This window comes from Engraulis encrasicolus, chromosome 16, assembly GCF_034702125.1.
Source record: "Engraulis encrasicolus isolate BLACKSEA-1 chromosome 16, IST_EnEncr_1.0, whole genome shotgun sequence".
Lineage (NCBI taxonomy): Eukaryota > Metazoa > Chordata > Actinopteri > Clupeiformes > Engraulidae > Engraulis > Engraulis encrasicolus.
The window spans coordinates 47693660-47708069 of NC_085872.1; the positions used below are offsets into that span (position 1 = coordinate 47693660).

Sequence of the window (14410 nt, forward strand, 5' to 3'; positions counted from 1 at the left end):
TTACTCGTCCTAGCAAGGCTAGAACACTTCACTCTGAGCAATACTCATTGTATGGAGCTGTCAGCTGTGACCCCACTGCACCACCAGTCTAACCTGCCTGAGGCCTGCCTGCTGCTATTTATACCGTGTGGTTAAAGCATGCTTTCCTCTTCGGTGTGCAGAGATGTGAGCTGTGTAACTGCAACACACGCAAATGTGCACTTTCAACATGACAGAAGGAAGAAAAAGGATGTTGCTTGTTCACATGACGGCTGTTCGTTTCATCCTTCTATTATGCTTAATTTCTTACTCTTGCTGTTAAGCACCTAGGTATGTCACTGACTCTTCTTCCGTTCAGTGTTAACATATACTGTACAGTTTATCAACCGTAGTACACCCAGGCGTAAAAAAGGTCACGTTGACCTTTATTGTCAGTCTTTTACTTAGATACACAAGAAAACACAATTTGTATAAAGAAATATTTTAATATCATCTTCGATAAACATAGGCAAGTAAGACAGCAGGCAGTAAGTCAATAGACAGCAAAACATGCAGGAGAGTCAAGTTACATTAAAGTGAGGATAAACTACTAGGCCTACAATAGGCTGCAGCCTTGGTTTTTTTTTTGTAATAAAAATAATTAAATGAAATATATTGGAACAAACAAATATATTTCCATTCTAGGCCTTCTTCAGTTTGTAAGGCTATTTACTGATATGACATTCAGCAAAGGAGGGATAGATGTCAGGTTACAATACACGTAGATGAGTCAGTTTACAATAAGGGAGAAAGAGGTACAGTAACACTTTAGAACAAAGGTCCCATAAAAAGATTTAACACTTTGTAAAAAATGAACTGACCGTCAACCAAACATTTACAAATGTCAGAAAATGTCAAAAAATCTTATGTTAACACAGCAGACACAGCACAGCAGCAGCAGTCCTGGAAGTTTGTCCTCCAAAGAGCAAAATATATGAAACCACTGTACATGGAAGGCAAACACATTTAAAACTAACCCAGTAGGGAGCTGATTACCACTCCACTGTGCGGTTGTAAGTTGATTTTTACTAATTTACAAACATTTATAAATGTTGTTTATAATTATTTAACTAGTCAATGTTAGCATGGTAATAAAATGTTGAAGGGACCGTTATTCGTAAGTGTTAGAGAGAAAGAGGTTACCAGTGTGAGATGTGTTTGAGATTAGAGGTTGAGTTGTGTTTAGGCGTTAGCTTGTGTAAGTCGTGCGAGTTGGCGCTGTTCCAGGCCTGATGCTTCTGCCTCTTCTGGAGGAAGGCCACGGCTTTCTTGGTCCACGGCAACGACGGGTCCGAACAAATCTTTGTTCCTTTGACTGTTGTGAAACTACCGCAAAGCATGAAAAAAAAAACTGGTAAATGACTGCAGTAAACAGGTAATTTATTGAAACTGAAAAACATTTGGTGTATAGCATAATTTATCGGTAACATTTATCTTCTAATTACTGTCAAGTTCTAGTTAGCCTACTAATTAGAACTATTGTGATGGGATGAGAATATGTAACAGTACAAGTCATAGTGTAATTCTAGATAAAAAGTTGGTTGGTCTTGTGTGTCTTAGTTTCACTTTCTGTTTCCTCAGATGAATTACTTTTAAGAGCTAAACCAATTATCCCATATCAGCAAGTGAAAACAGTATGGTCAGACAAGCATTTCTGTTCCATAATAGTAGAGAGACAGATAATATGTTGGTGTTAGAGATATTAAGGTGTTGTGTGTGCATGCCTGTGTATGCAGAGGGTTGTGTGGTGTTTTTTTGTGAAGGGGTCATTCCAGCTGGAATCAGCAAATTTCTGAAAAATCTCCCACTCGACCCCCTCGGATTTGCCTGAAAAAAATGTATGTGATGGCTTAAACATCCAATAGATCATATCCACAATATCAGAACTCAGCTCTGGATACTTTTGGCACAAAAAATCTGTAAATAAGGACACCCCCTACGCTTGTTTTAGCGACATTGCATGAGTGACCATGTTCAGACTCAATTATCTCCAGAACTATTTGTGTCAGATTCATTATATTTTCAGGGCTAAGAGTCCCAGACCTAAATATCATATATTACAATTTGCAGCACTGTAAGTCAAATCACACCGTAATAATGTGCCTCTACTTTTTGTAGATATCATATGTTCTAGGGTTTCCAAATGTCTGTAAAAACCTCAAAGTTCTACATGTAAGGTTCATCCTTGGTAAATGGTATGATATGTACCATGACTTTCACATCATAGTATATCTAACAAAAGGCTCCAATGGTTGTTGAGATACAGAGGTCCAAAGATGGGAAAAAATTAATTCGCACCAATGTTTGGAGCAATATTTCCAATCTATGACACTAGGTAGGAACTTTCTGTTTGGTGTTTCTGAAAGAGGATGTTTTTTTAAATAACATATCAAAAAATTGGGATGGTGTTTTGCCTCATTCTTTTTATAACGGACTTCAAAATCTCAATTGGCTACAATTACTTGAAGCTATGAGGACCATGTCACCAACCGACTTGTCACAACTCTCAAATCCATGGCTCTGATGTCACCTTAACAGTGAAAACAAGATGGCTACCCTGTGAATGACAAAGCAAATTCTAGGGAAACCATAACATTTGAAAATAAATTGATTGATGGCACACAGCAAGAATAGCACATTGCACATGGCTTTGATAGACATTCATTATTTTAATTGTAAAATCATAATAATAATTATCATCATTTTAGTAGTAGTAGTAGTGGTAGTAGTAGTAGTAGTAGTAGTAGTTTTTATTTTTTTATTTGACCTTTATTTAACCAGGAAGGTCCCATTGAGGTAGAAACCTCTTCTTCCAGGGAGTCCTGGCCAAGACGGCATTGAAACAGTGGAGGCACATGCATATTATGACATAAAAAAACAGATTTTTTTTTTTTTTGGTAAAAAAAGCACACGTAAGGATAAAAGACATATCAGACATAGGGGCAAACAAAATAGACACTGGACAAGACTAACAAGTAAGAACATCAATCACTAAACAGTAAGAACTAACAAACTAATAAAATCTGACATAAAAACACACACACAAAACCTCTGTAAAACTGAGTTTAAAAGCAGTGACACTCCTCTACTAAAGTTGTTTTTAAAAGATTTTTTAAAACTCTCTACAGAGGGCACAGATGCCAAGCTTAATGTGTTTTGGAGGTTATTCCAAACATGTGGGGCATATGAACTAAAAGAAGTCTTACCTAATTCAGTACGCACTGTAGGGATATTTAAGATAATTTTATTTCCTGACCTAGTGCCATAGGAGCTGGTTTGGCGTGACACCAGACAATTTATATATGATGGGAGTTTACCCACCAACGCCTTCACAATAAAAATGAGGAAATGGCTTTTCCTCCTAAGTGATAGTGAAGTCCATGTTACCATTTCATACAATGCGCAGTGATGTGTTTTCATATTTGCGTTTGTAATAAAACGCAGTGCCGCATGGTAAACTACATCTAGTTTCTTTAGAAGAGAGGTGGACGCATGCATGTATAATATGTCACCATAATCTAAGATGGGTAAAAATGTACTCTGGACCAATCTTAGCCTAGCAGCAAAAGGAAAACATTTTTTCAAACGGAAATAAAAACCCAGTTTTGGTCTAAGCTTTTTAAGAAGATGGTCAATATGTGATTCAAAGTTCAACTTTTCATCAAGCCAAATCCCTAAGTACTTGTATGTTTTAACCCTTTCTAGCAAGGTACCATCAGTAGTGGACACTTCAACATTAGATAATGATGAGCGGGTACGCGTGAAAACCATGTACTTTGTTTTCTTTGCATTTAGGACCAAACGCAGACTTAGCAAAGATGTCTGCAAAACACTAAAAGCAGTTTGAAGAGTCTCAACTGCAGTATTTACAGAGGGGGCAGATGTATACAGAACAGTGTCGTCAGCATACAGATGCACCTTTGCTGAATCAAGACCAACACAGAGGTCATTTATATAAATAGTAAACAAAATAGGGCCCCAAAATTGACCCTTGAGGCACACCCATTTTGACCCCTACCAGAGCAGAATTACTATTGTCAACAGCTACACATTGGGTTCTCCCAGATAAATAATTTAAAAACCACTTCCGTGTCATGTCACTAAAACCAATATGTTGTAGTCGTTGCAACAGAAGGTCATGATTTACACAGTCAAATGCCTTAGAAAGATCAACAAAAAGAGCTGCACAGGATCTCTTGTTATCTAGGGCAGAGATTATGTCATTGGAAACTAAAGTAGTGGCGGTGATAGTGCTGTGATATTGTCTGAATCCTGATTGTGTAGATGATAAAATTTCATTAGCAGTCAAATAATGTTTAACCTGCTCATTCACTAAAGACTCAAATATTTTAGCAGTTACTGATAATCTAGAAATGGGCCGATAATTGTCAGGCAATGAGGGGTCACCTCCTTTTAGTAGCGAGAGAAGCATTGCTGATTTCCATGACCTTGGAATTTCACCACTTGTGAGGCTAAGATTAAATATTGAGGCTATAGGACTGGCAATCACACTTGCTGCTGCCTTCAAAAAAAGGGGCTCAATTTTGTCTGCACCAGTGGATTTTCTTACATCTAATTTTGACAGTGCTTGATACACTTGGAAGGGTGTAATAGCTGCGAAATTAAAACAGGCTGAGATTTCTTTTTGAGGCAGAGTAAGGTTACCTGACACCGGAAGGTGAGATGTAACTTTCTCTGCCGCCATATTAAAATGTTCATTAAATGCATTTATAATATTATCCTTCCCTTTAACCTCACCTTGAGATGTATTTAATACTTCAGGTAGTGTGGGTATTTCAACAGCTCCCTCTGTGGACTTAATCAACTTCCAGAATTTACAGGGGTCATTTAAATTTTCGTTTATCAATTGCATATAATGGTTGCTTTTGGCAGCTTTAACTAACTTTGTACACTTATTTCGTAGTGCCCTATAATTATTCCAGGATACAGGATCGCCTTGTCGCTTGGCCAGAGACCAAGCCTTATCCCTCTGCCTGATATGGTTTGCCAGGTTATCATCAAACCACGGATGATAGTAGTAGTGGTAGTAGTAGTCTTGGAATAAAGTGATGAAATAGGAGAGGAGGGTCATTCCACGCCAAATCTCCGAATCATCCCGCACGACCATCTCACATTTGGCAGAAAAAAATCAAGGAGGTTCACAAACGTCCCAATGGGAAAAGTGCAAAATTATAGCTCTCAACTCCTCATAGTTTTGTCATTAAAAATGTTATTGTCAGGTACCCCCCCTGACTCGTTTGGAACAGACTTGTCAGAGAGCCCACTTTCAGATTGCCGTATCTAAAAAACTGCTATAAGTAGGTCCGTACAAATTTCAAGGGGTAACATTTGGAACATGTACTTGTGAAATGTGGATTTTCACACATCCTCTTGTCATTTACCACCGTTTTCTGGGGGCTTAAAGTTGCTTGAAAAATTCTCACCTTTGAATTTGTGGGCATCTTTGAAGGACCGTGGTAAGCGCAGTTTTAAAGACAGAAGTTTGATATGGACAATGTATGTTCCCAACCATTCTGTGCATGTTGTGTTGAAAGACTGATCTTCTGCAATGAACAGTTTAGAAGATATGAAGTCTTTAAAATGGAAAAACTGAAACTTGGTGCCATCTTTGCCATGTTATTAAAAAAAAATGTCACGACTCACCACCATATTATCAACAGTTTTGGAAAGATTAGATGTCTGTTCTTAACATATCCAAAAACTGTGATGGTATTCTGCCTCATTTGGTCACAATGATTTTTCAAAAACCCACTGTTGTGTGACTTCCACAGCTACTATGAAAAATTGATATTAGTGGCATCTTCGCCATGTTATACAAAAGAAATAACAGAACTCACCACTATGACATTTACAGTTTTAGAAAGACTCAATGTCTGTTTTTAACATATCCAAAAACTGGGGTGGTGCTCTGTCTCATTTTTTAAGAATGGACTTGTAAAAACGGCTGTGTGACATCTGCAGCTTGCTGCTCTATTGAGGTGGGGCCCCTGCTCTGATCTTTGCAGGCTACATGGGGGCCCTATCTACCAGTATTTGCCATGAGGCCCTATGTGCAATTGTTCCGCCACTGTGAATGACTTGAGCAATTTGAGTCAGACATTTTTGAGACAAGATATTTGACCTGAGCATTTTCGACACACTCAATATAATACGGCAAAAAAGTAAAAGTGGCTGTTGACAGTTTTTTTTCAGCTTTTTCTGTAACTACATTTCAGTAAATCAAAGGTTATAGACGTGTGTAAACTTCATCTTTAGGCACTGAAAACCAAATACCGGAATAAAGTGATGAAATGTTGAATCACTGAAACATCCCCGTAGATCTTGAAACAAGTACATCCTGACTATCACCACAGCTCAATGCTTTTTATTACAATTCATAAAAATCTTTAATAACTTGTTTACCAACTTTGATGCAGTTCTGAGGCCTGCTGTGGATTATTTTGGATTGTTTATGAGATATTACTTTTTGTCGTTCTACATTTGATTTGTGTTTCGCTCCATGTATACATGTATGTCTGCTTGTGCAATTGCATCAGGGTTAATGTAGAACATTAAACATTAATACATAAATTGCTCAGCTCTGTGGCAGAATTGACCCTTGACGAGCATTCAGTCAGTATTGCAGTGGTCTAGCACCATGCTCAGGGTAGCTCAGTCATGGTGATTGGAGGGGCAGGACAGCTGTTTAGTCAGGTTACCTCCTTACGAACAGTCTCCTCCTTTTGTATCATCACTGTTTTTTTTCTCTTCTCCATTACAAAAGTGTCCCACCCCCCCCAAAAAAACCATGACAAAGGTGACCTGTTCATAGAACTTGGCCCCGCCCCAGTCCTAACCATGACCGAGGAACCTAGCGGATTGTATTGGTTCATTGCAAAGGTCTATGTGTTCAATCATTTAACATGCACCCCTAGTAACAGAGTAAAGTTGCAGAAATGATGGAAAATTTGAAATGTGTGGAAGTAAAATATCAAAATATATTAACAGCTAAAAGAAATTTGTAAAAAAAATTGTGTGCTGAAATAAAATTTGGCAAACATTCTGTATCAAGACTGTGTGTTAACAATGCTACTTTACAAATCAGAATGATTCAATTAATTTATCACTACTGCAATTCAAGACTTACTTTACGTTGCAATAGCAAAATGTTAACTCCTACAGTGTTGAGGTTTAAACACATGGCCATAACCTTTAATTCACGAATATTTAGTTACCAAAAATGTAGTTACCTAAAAGCTAAAAGAAAAAGAAAAATAATAATGGTATATAAATCACTCAACTGTTTCTTATTGTGTGCTTCAAAATACTCAAGTCACATTTCTTGTATCAAAAAATGTCCAAGTCAAACTGCCTGTCTTTCACAGTGTCAGCCCAAATAGATTGGCACCCAAAAGTCTGCAAAGGTCATGATTATGGCCCCTACCACAAATTCAGGAGGGCCCTGGACAAATGCCCTGCTTGTCCCCCTATAGCTCCGCCCCTGGTAATTCATGTGACTTAGGCATTTTCACAGGAGCTGCTGATGTGACAGCAAAGGGGTTTTTCAAGAGTCATTACAAGACATTGATGCAGAACACCATCCCAGTTTTTGGATATGTTACAAATAGACATCCTATCTTTCCAAAACTGTTCAGTTCATTGTGGTGATTGCTGTCATTGTTTTGGTATAGCATGGCAAAGTTGCCCCCCCAATATCAGGTTTTCATAAGAGCAGTGGAAGTCACACAACAGTGGGTTTTTAAAAAATCACTGTGACCAAATGAGGCAGAATACCATCCCAGTTTTTGGATATGTTAAGAACAGACATCTAATCTTTCCAAAACTGTTGATAATATGGTGGTGAGTCGTGACATTTTTTTTTAATAACGTGGCAAAGATGGCACCAAGTTTCAGTTTTTCCAGTTTAAAGACTTCATATCTTCTAAACTGTTCATCGCAGAAGATCAGTCTTCCAACACAACATGCACAGAATGGTTGGGAACAAACATTGTCCATATCAAACTTCTGTCTTTAAAACTGCACTTACCACAGTCCTTCAAAGATGCCCACAAATTCAAAGGTGAGAATTTTTCAAGCAACTTTAAGCCCCCAGAAAACGGTGGTAAATGACAAGAGGATGTGTGAAAATCCACATTTCACAAGTACATGTTCCAAATGTTACCCCTTGAAATTTGTACGGACCTACTTATAGCAGTTTTTTAGATACGGCAATCTGAAAGTGGGCTCTCTGACAAGTCTGTTCCAAACGAGTCAGGGGGGTACCTGACAAAAACATTTTTAATGACAAAACTGTGAGGAGTTGAGAGCTATAATTTTGCACTTTTCCTATTGGGACGTTTGTGAACCTCCTTGATTTTTTTCTGCCAAATCTGAGATGGTCGTGCGGGATGATTCGGAGATTTGGCGTGGAATGACCCAGGAGTGAAGAATTGTAGCACTCTTGTTTGCAACAAGGACTCCCATCCTAACGAATCTTTCAATCAGCAACTGTAACTTTATATTTGCTATGAAGCTTGTGTCTTACTCGTTAAGTTACACGTCAAGTAGGTTTATTGTCAATTTCTTTACATGCACTGGTCATACAAAGAATTTGAAATTACATTTCTTGCTTTCCCATACAGACATAGACTAATCTAGGTAAGGACATAGACAGTATAGACATAGACAGTACTTATACATGGACTTAAGACAGTATGGACATAGACAGTGCTCATACAGACATTTAAAGTGCAAGACTGGACAACAGAAGACTTGTAGAGGACATACATTAAGAGGTACCAGCTGTTTTGCAAAATAACTTGATTCATACTGGCAAGAGATTACCTCAAACTATTTTGACAGCATGGTCCTGGAGTTTTTGTTAAAAGAATTTGTTTGCATGCAGTATTCAATATCAGGTGAATATTGAAGGCACAGAAGTTCATATTGGCACCAGACAACCGTGTGGTTCTTGTCACATTGTTGCGATCTAAGTCAGCTGCTTGCATCATTGTAATAATATCCCACCGCAATGCTAACAAGTGGATTGCAGGTCAACAGCAGTGTTTTCAGCAATCATGGTTTGGATGCTTGTACACAATGTTCATTACTTGTAAAGTTTGTCATCACATTGATCTAGGTGAGATGATGGAAGCCAAAAGGAAGCTTTGCAGCATGCAAAATCGTTCAGATATGGTGGAGGATTGGGGGCGGGGCACAGTTCTACAGTCAGGGTACCTCTGTCGTGGTGACTGTTGGTGGGGGTGGGACTGTTTTATGGTCGCATAGGAAAGTAAAAGTTGATTAGAGATGACACATAGGAGGAGACAGTTTGTAAAGAGGTATCCTGATTGTAGAACTTCCCACCCCCCATCATCCTCCCCTGACCGAAGTGCCCTGAGCATGGTGGTGGTATGCTTACTGAAATCAGAACCTCTGTAGTTCTTCAAGGTGTTCCTCATTGAACTGCCAATGAAGGAAGAGTGTACTTAACAATATGAGTGCAGATACTTAATGCATCATCATTGACAATGGCAAATTACCTTGTAAAGTCAGTTCAAAAGATGCGACTGGTGATTGAAAGTTAAGTGTGAACAAAATATTTTGTCACAGGTCAGAGCATAGAAAGTTCCTGACTTTTTTCATTCATTTCATATTTTTTTCAAATATTAAATCACCATCAGCAATAACAACAATAGTCTTGGTTATATAGATTATTTTATTCCTGCTTTGTTGGATCAAGGAAATCATATCAACGCCTTGTTTTATTTCCAGTTTGTTTTTTTTAATGACTTCTCTCAACCATCTTGAATTTATTGCTAACGTAGCGCCGGTGAGAACATGTTGCGTAGTCACTTGATCATCTGGCCGATAGTACACTTAAAAAGATGAGGCCAGAATCCCAGAAAAAAATCAGAAATACTGAGCTGAACAAGCAGGGGTGTTAACAGCTTTGGCTGGGCCAGGGATAAAGTCGTCTGAGGAGACCCCTTCCCAATACATGCAATGTAATGAGTACCCAATCTTGATTCCCCCATGTCCTTGGCCCAGAACAATTCACCACTTCCGCTTCCCTCGGCACTATTTGATCACAGGCTTATGTCACACAGCAATACGCTTTACGATCATTAAAAGAAATGAGGCAAAACACCATTCTATGTTTTTGCTATGTTGTTAATAAAAATATCCTCTTCCAGACACAACAAAAAACAAGTTCACAGCTGGTGTCATACTTTGGAGGTATTGCTCTAAAAAATGGTGGGGTTTTTTTTCATGACGCCACTTTGGATGGATTTGAGGGATGCATGCCACACTGCATTGAGATTTGAAAAGGCATTATACAAATAAAGGGGCAAAACACCATCCCAATTTTTAGATATGTTGTTAATAAGAATATCCTCTTCCAGAAACAACAAACAGCAAGTTCACAACCGCTGTCATATATTGGAAATATTGCTCCAAACAATGGTGTATTGTTTCCTTCACATGATGCTGACTTCCTGGAACTATTTTGGAACTATGCCATTGGATCCATGAGCCGCCATCTTTGTGTGAAAATGGTACACAAAAATCAAGGGGATTGGCCACCTTCTTAGGATGGAATTGAGGGTTAAGTCAGAAATACTAAAATACTGAGCTGAACAAGTATAAAATCACCTATTTGGTATCAGAGATTTTAGGTTTTAGTGTACACTGACTTGGCTATTCATTTTAGGTGTAGTAAACCCAATTTTTCTAAGGTAACAGGGCTTCTAAGGTACACCTGCACGTCACACAGGAATGAGTTTTTAAAATTCATTATAAAAATAATGGGGCAAAACACCATCCCAATTTTTAGATATGTTGTGAATAATAATATTATCTTTCAGAGACACCAAGCAGCAAGTTCACAACTGGTGTCATAGATTGGGAATATTGCTCCAAATAATGGTATAGATTATTTTTTGCCCATCTTTTGACTTCTGGATCTCAACAACCATTGGACCCTTATATTAAATATGATGTGATATGAAAGTCATGGCACATATCTGACCATGTACCAAGGATGAACCTTGAATGTTGAAATTTGAGGTTTTTATGGACATCTGAAAACCCTTGCAATTTTAATTTCAAAGAAAAGTAGAGGGCCAGCATTAAGGTGTAATTTGACATACAGTGCTGCAAATTGTAATGTATGCTCGTCAGGTCTATGACTCTTAGCCCTGAAAAAATAATGGACCTACCACAAATAGTTTTGGAGATAATTAAGTCTGAATATGGTCACTCAGGCAGTGACACCAAATCAGGGGGAGGGGGTGTCCTTAATTACAGATTTTTTGTGGAAAAAGTATGCACAGCTGAAATCTGCAATGGTGGATATGTTCTATTGGATGTTTAAGCCATCACATATATTTTTTTCAAGCAAATCCGAGGGGGTCGAGTGGGGACCATTTGCTGATTCCAGCTGGAATGACCCGAAGCATAAAATGGTTTGTTTTCTGAGTGTAGCAGTGTTTTTTGTGAAGCATTAAGCATCAACAAGTGTAAACAGTAGTGAGTTCCCACCAGACTGCATCAATGCCATAGCACGTGAAGCAAAAACAGTTTGTTTTCTGACTGTAGCATTGTGTAGTGTTTAGCGAGTCCCCACCTGACGGCCTCGATGCCATAGCACATGGCCCTGTCTCGATGTACGAGAAGCATGAAAACAGTTTGTTTTCTGACTTATCATTTTGTAGAGTTTTTTGTGAAGCATTAAGCATCAACAAGTGTAAACAGTAGTGAGTCACCCGATAGCCTCACTGCCATAGCACATGGCAGGTACGCATGTGCAGCAACAGTTTGTTTTCTGACTGTATTGTGTAGTGTTTAGTGAATCCCCACCTGACGGCCTCGATGCCGTGCATGCACATGGCCCTGTTCTGGAGGGATGTGAAGCATAAAAGCAGTTTGTTTTCTGACTGTAGCATTGTGTGGTGTTCAGTGTGTCCTCACCGGACAGCATCGATGCCGTAGCACATAGCCCTCTTCTGGAGGTGGTAGGACTGCAGCAGCGGCATCCGCACCCGAGTATCACTCGTCTTCAGGCAGCACGAGGTGATGCGGCCATGGGCTGATGATGCACGTATGGACACACACACACACACACACACACACACACACACACACACACACACACACACACACACACACACACACACAGGACAGATGAGGAGAGATGCGTGTCACTATTAATTCACTTAACACATTTAGAATAGTTCAAAATTACATAATGATCTATACTGTTTAACTTGACATGGATGAAATGAAAGCAGTTCCAACATAGATATCAGGTTGTCAATGACTGCACCGCCCCTCCCTTCAAAAAAATAATGAAAACTCAACACAGTGAAGTTTCACCACAGATACTGTAACACGACTCAATGGTTAGAGCAGTTTAGATCATAGGGTTGTAGGTTCAAATCCCACTCCATCCATGGCTGAAGTGACCTTGAGCAAGCTACCTAAACCCACATTACTCCAGGAAATGTAACCAAATACCCTGTACCTAGCTGCAAGTCGCTTTGGATAAAAGTGGCAGCTAATTGTAATGTAACAACTTAAGTCACTGAATGCAACAGATTTTGCCACATACAAAGTCAAATACAAGAAAGAAAGAGAGATGGACAGACAGAACCAGTAAGACAGACGACAAAGGGGGTGAATTTGTAACTCTACGCATCATCCCTCAGCTTGCAGGTGCATCACAGTGGGACAAACATCACTGCAGAGGAGAGGCTGAAGCAGAATCAGACTGCAGCTTATTATCTAAGACTTAATTATGTGCAAACACCAGGCTAATGTTTCAGTGTTACACCTTCTCCAGAGTCAAGCGCTTCAGTGGTGGTCTCTGGAAGAAGGTGTAGCATCACCAAAATGTTAGTCAGGTGTTTGAGCAGAGACTCTCTCCTTTTTATACAAAGACTTTATTATGTGCAGAGTCTCTGCTTGATGAAGGTCTAAGGACCGAAAGCTTGCAAGTCAAGTAAAGCGTCTATGCACAAAAAAAACCCTCCTGAAGTGAAGCAGATTGTCTCCTTTTTATACAGAATCTTCAACTGAATCCTGCAGCTTCTAAACAGATGAGCGGCGGCCAATCACAACTTTAGTTAACATAAACGAAGCTGCAGTGTGCGCCAGACTCTCCTTTCCAGACAACAAGGAGGGTCAGAAAAATAAAAAGTTCATTAGCTATACCCACCTGCTCCTCTTGTGGTGTAGCATAGTAGCAGAATCGCACACGGCAGCAGAGCGGAGAGGAGCTTCATCATTGTTGTTTCAGCCACTGAGGTCCTCAGGGGTGTAAAACCTCAAACGCATCCACACCCGTATTAAGAATCGTTAGACAGACGCTGCATCTGGAAACAAAGTAGGGCCGCGCTCTGGTTCTGACTCGCCCACTGTACCTTCTACCCACCCTCCCTCTTTCTTTTCTTTCTCTCTCTCTCCTCTATCTGTTGAACTACTCTCACCCCACTTTCTCTCTCTCTCTTCTATCTGTTAAGCTACAAAGCACCTGGAAAAAACCCCACACTAGCTAGCCCTCTGTCCGTTCCACCCTCCCTCTTTCTTTCTTTCTCTCACTCCACTATCTTTCTTTCTCTCTCTCTCCTCTATCTGTTGAGCTACACAGACACAGTGTATGGAAAGAAAAAAAGAACCACAATCTAGTGCGCCCTCCCTCTTTTTCTTTCATTCTCTCTCTCTCTCTCACCCCACTCTCTCTCTCTCATGCAGGCAGACCACAGGCCCTGCTTGTGGAACTCTCACCCATCTGAGTGGTGAGTGCTGCACAGTGCAGCAAAGGAGGAGGTGTTCCGCTATGTTTCGTTTGGTAAACCAGAGGGTCAGGATTTGGCTGGTTAGCTTGGCACTTCCTAGTCTCCATTTTCACAAATTTGCGCATTTCCGACATCCATCCACTCCGCTCATGATGATTGGTGGGTGCGTGAGTTTACTGTTGGGCGTGGTTGGGCACCTTATAATACCTCCATGTATCCAATGCCCGTCTTCCATATAACTTTCTGGTCAACTGTAAGTCAGTCAGTAACGTGGCACGTAATTGGCTGAGTAAACTGTTGGCGGAAATGGGCTCTGTGAAACTCCATTTTGGAAGCTGAAAAATTACTTAATTTCACTAGCCTTGCATTTCCCATGGGAAAGACTGGAAGCGGGACTTAAATCACTCTCTCTAGTTCTTATACTACCTCCATGTGGTAAACACATCCATGTGGTTGTGCTGTACCTGTCGCCAATAAGGGAAGGAAGCGGGGACACGCAAATGTCAGTTGTTGACGGCTGTCTTATCTTTTAGTCAAACCTGAATCCCTATGGCCCGTAACATTCTGGGAATTCTGTTAGGAAACGGGAAAAA

At 39.8% G+C, this 14410-nt stretch overlaps 1 protein-coding gene across 1 annotated transcript; it reads right to left on the reverse strand.

Annotated features, from left to right (window-relative positions):
• Positions 1 to 449: 449 nt before the first annotated feature.
• On the reverse strand, positions 450 to 13433 carry LOC134466639 (C-C motif chemokine 26-like). The gene is made up of 3 exons (XM_063220525.1): positions 13238 to 13433; positions 11992 to 12109; positions 450 to 1344 (listed from the first exon to the last, which is right to left on the reverse strand). The coding sequence occupies exons 1-3, from the start codon at positions 13305 to 13307 to the stop codon at positions 1158 to 1160; spliced, it is 375 nt and encodes a 124-aa protein (XP_063076595.1). The 5' UTR covers positions 13308 to 13433; the 3' UTR covers positions 450 to 1157.
• Between the last annotated feature and the right edge of the window lie 977 nt (positions 13434 to 14410).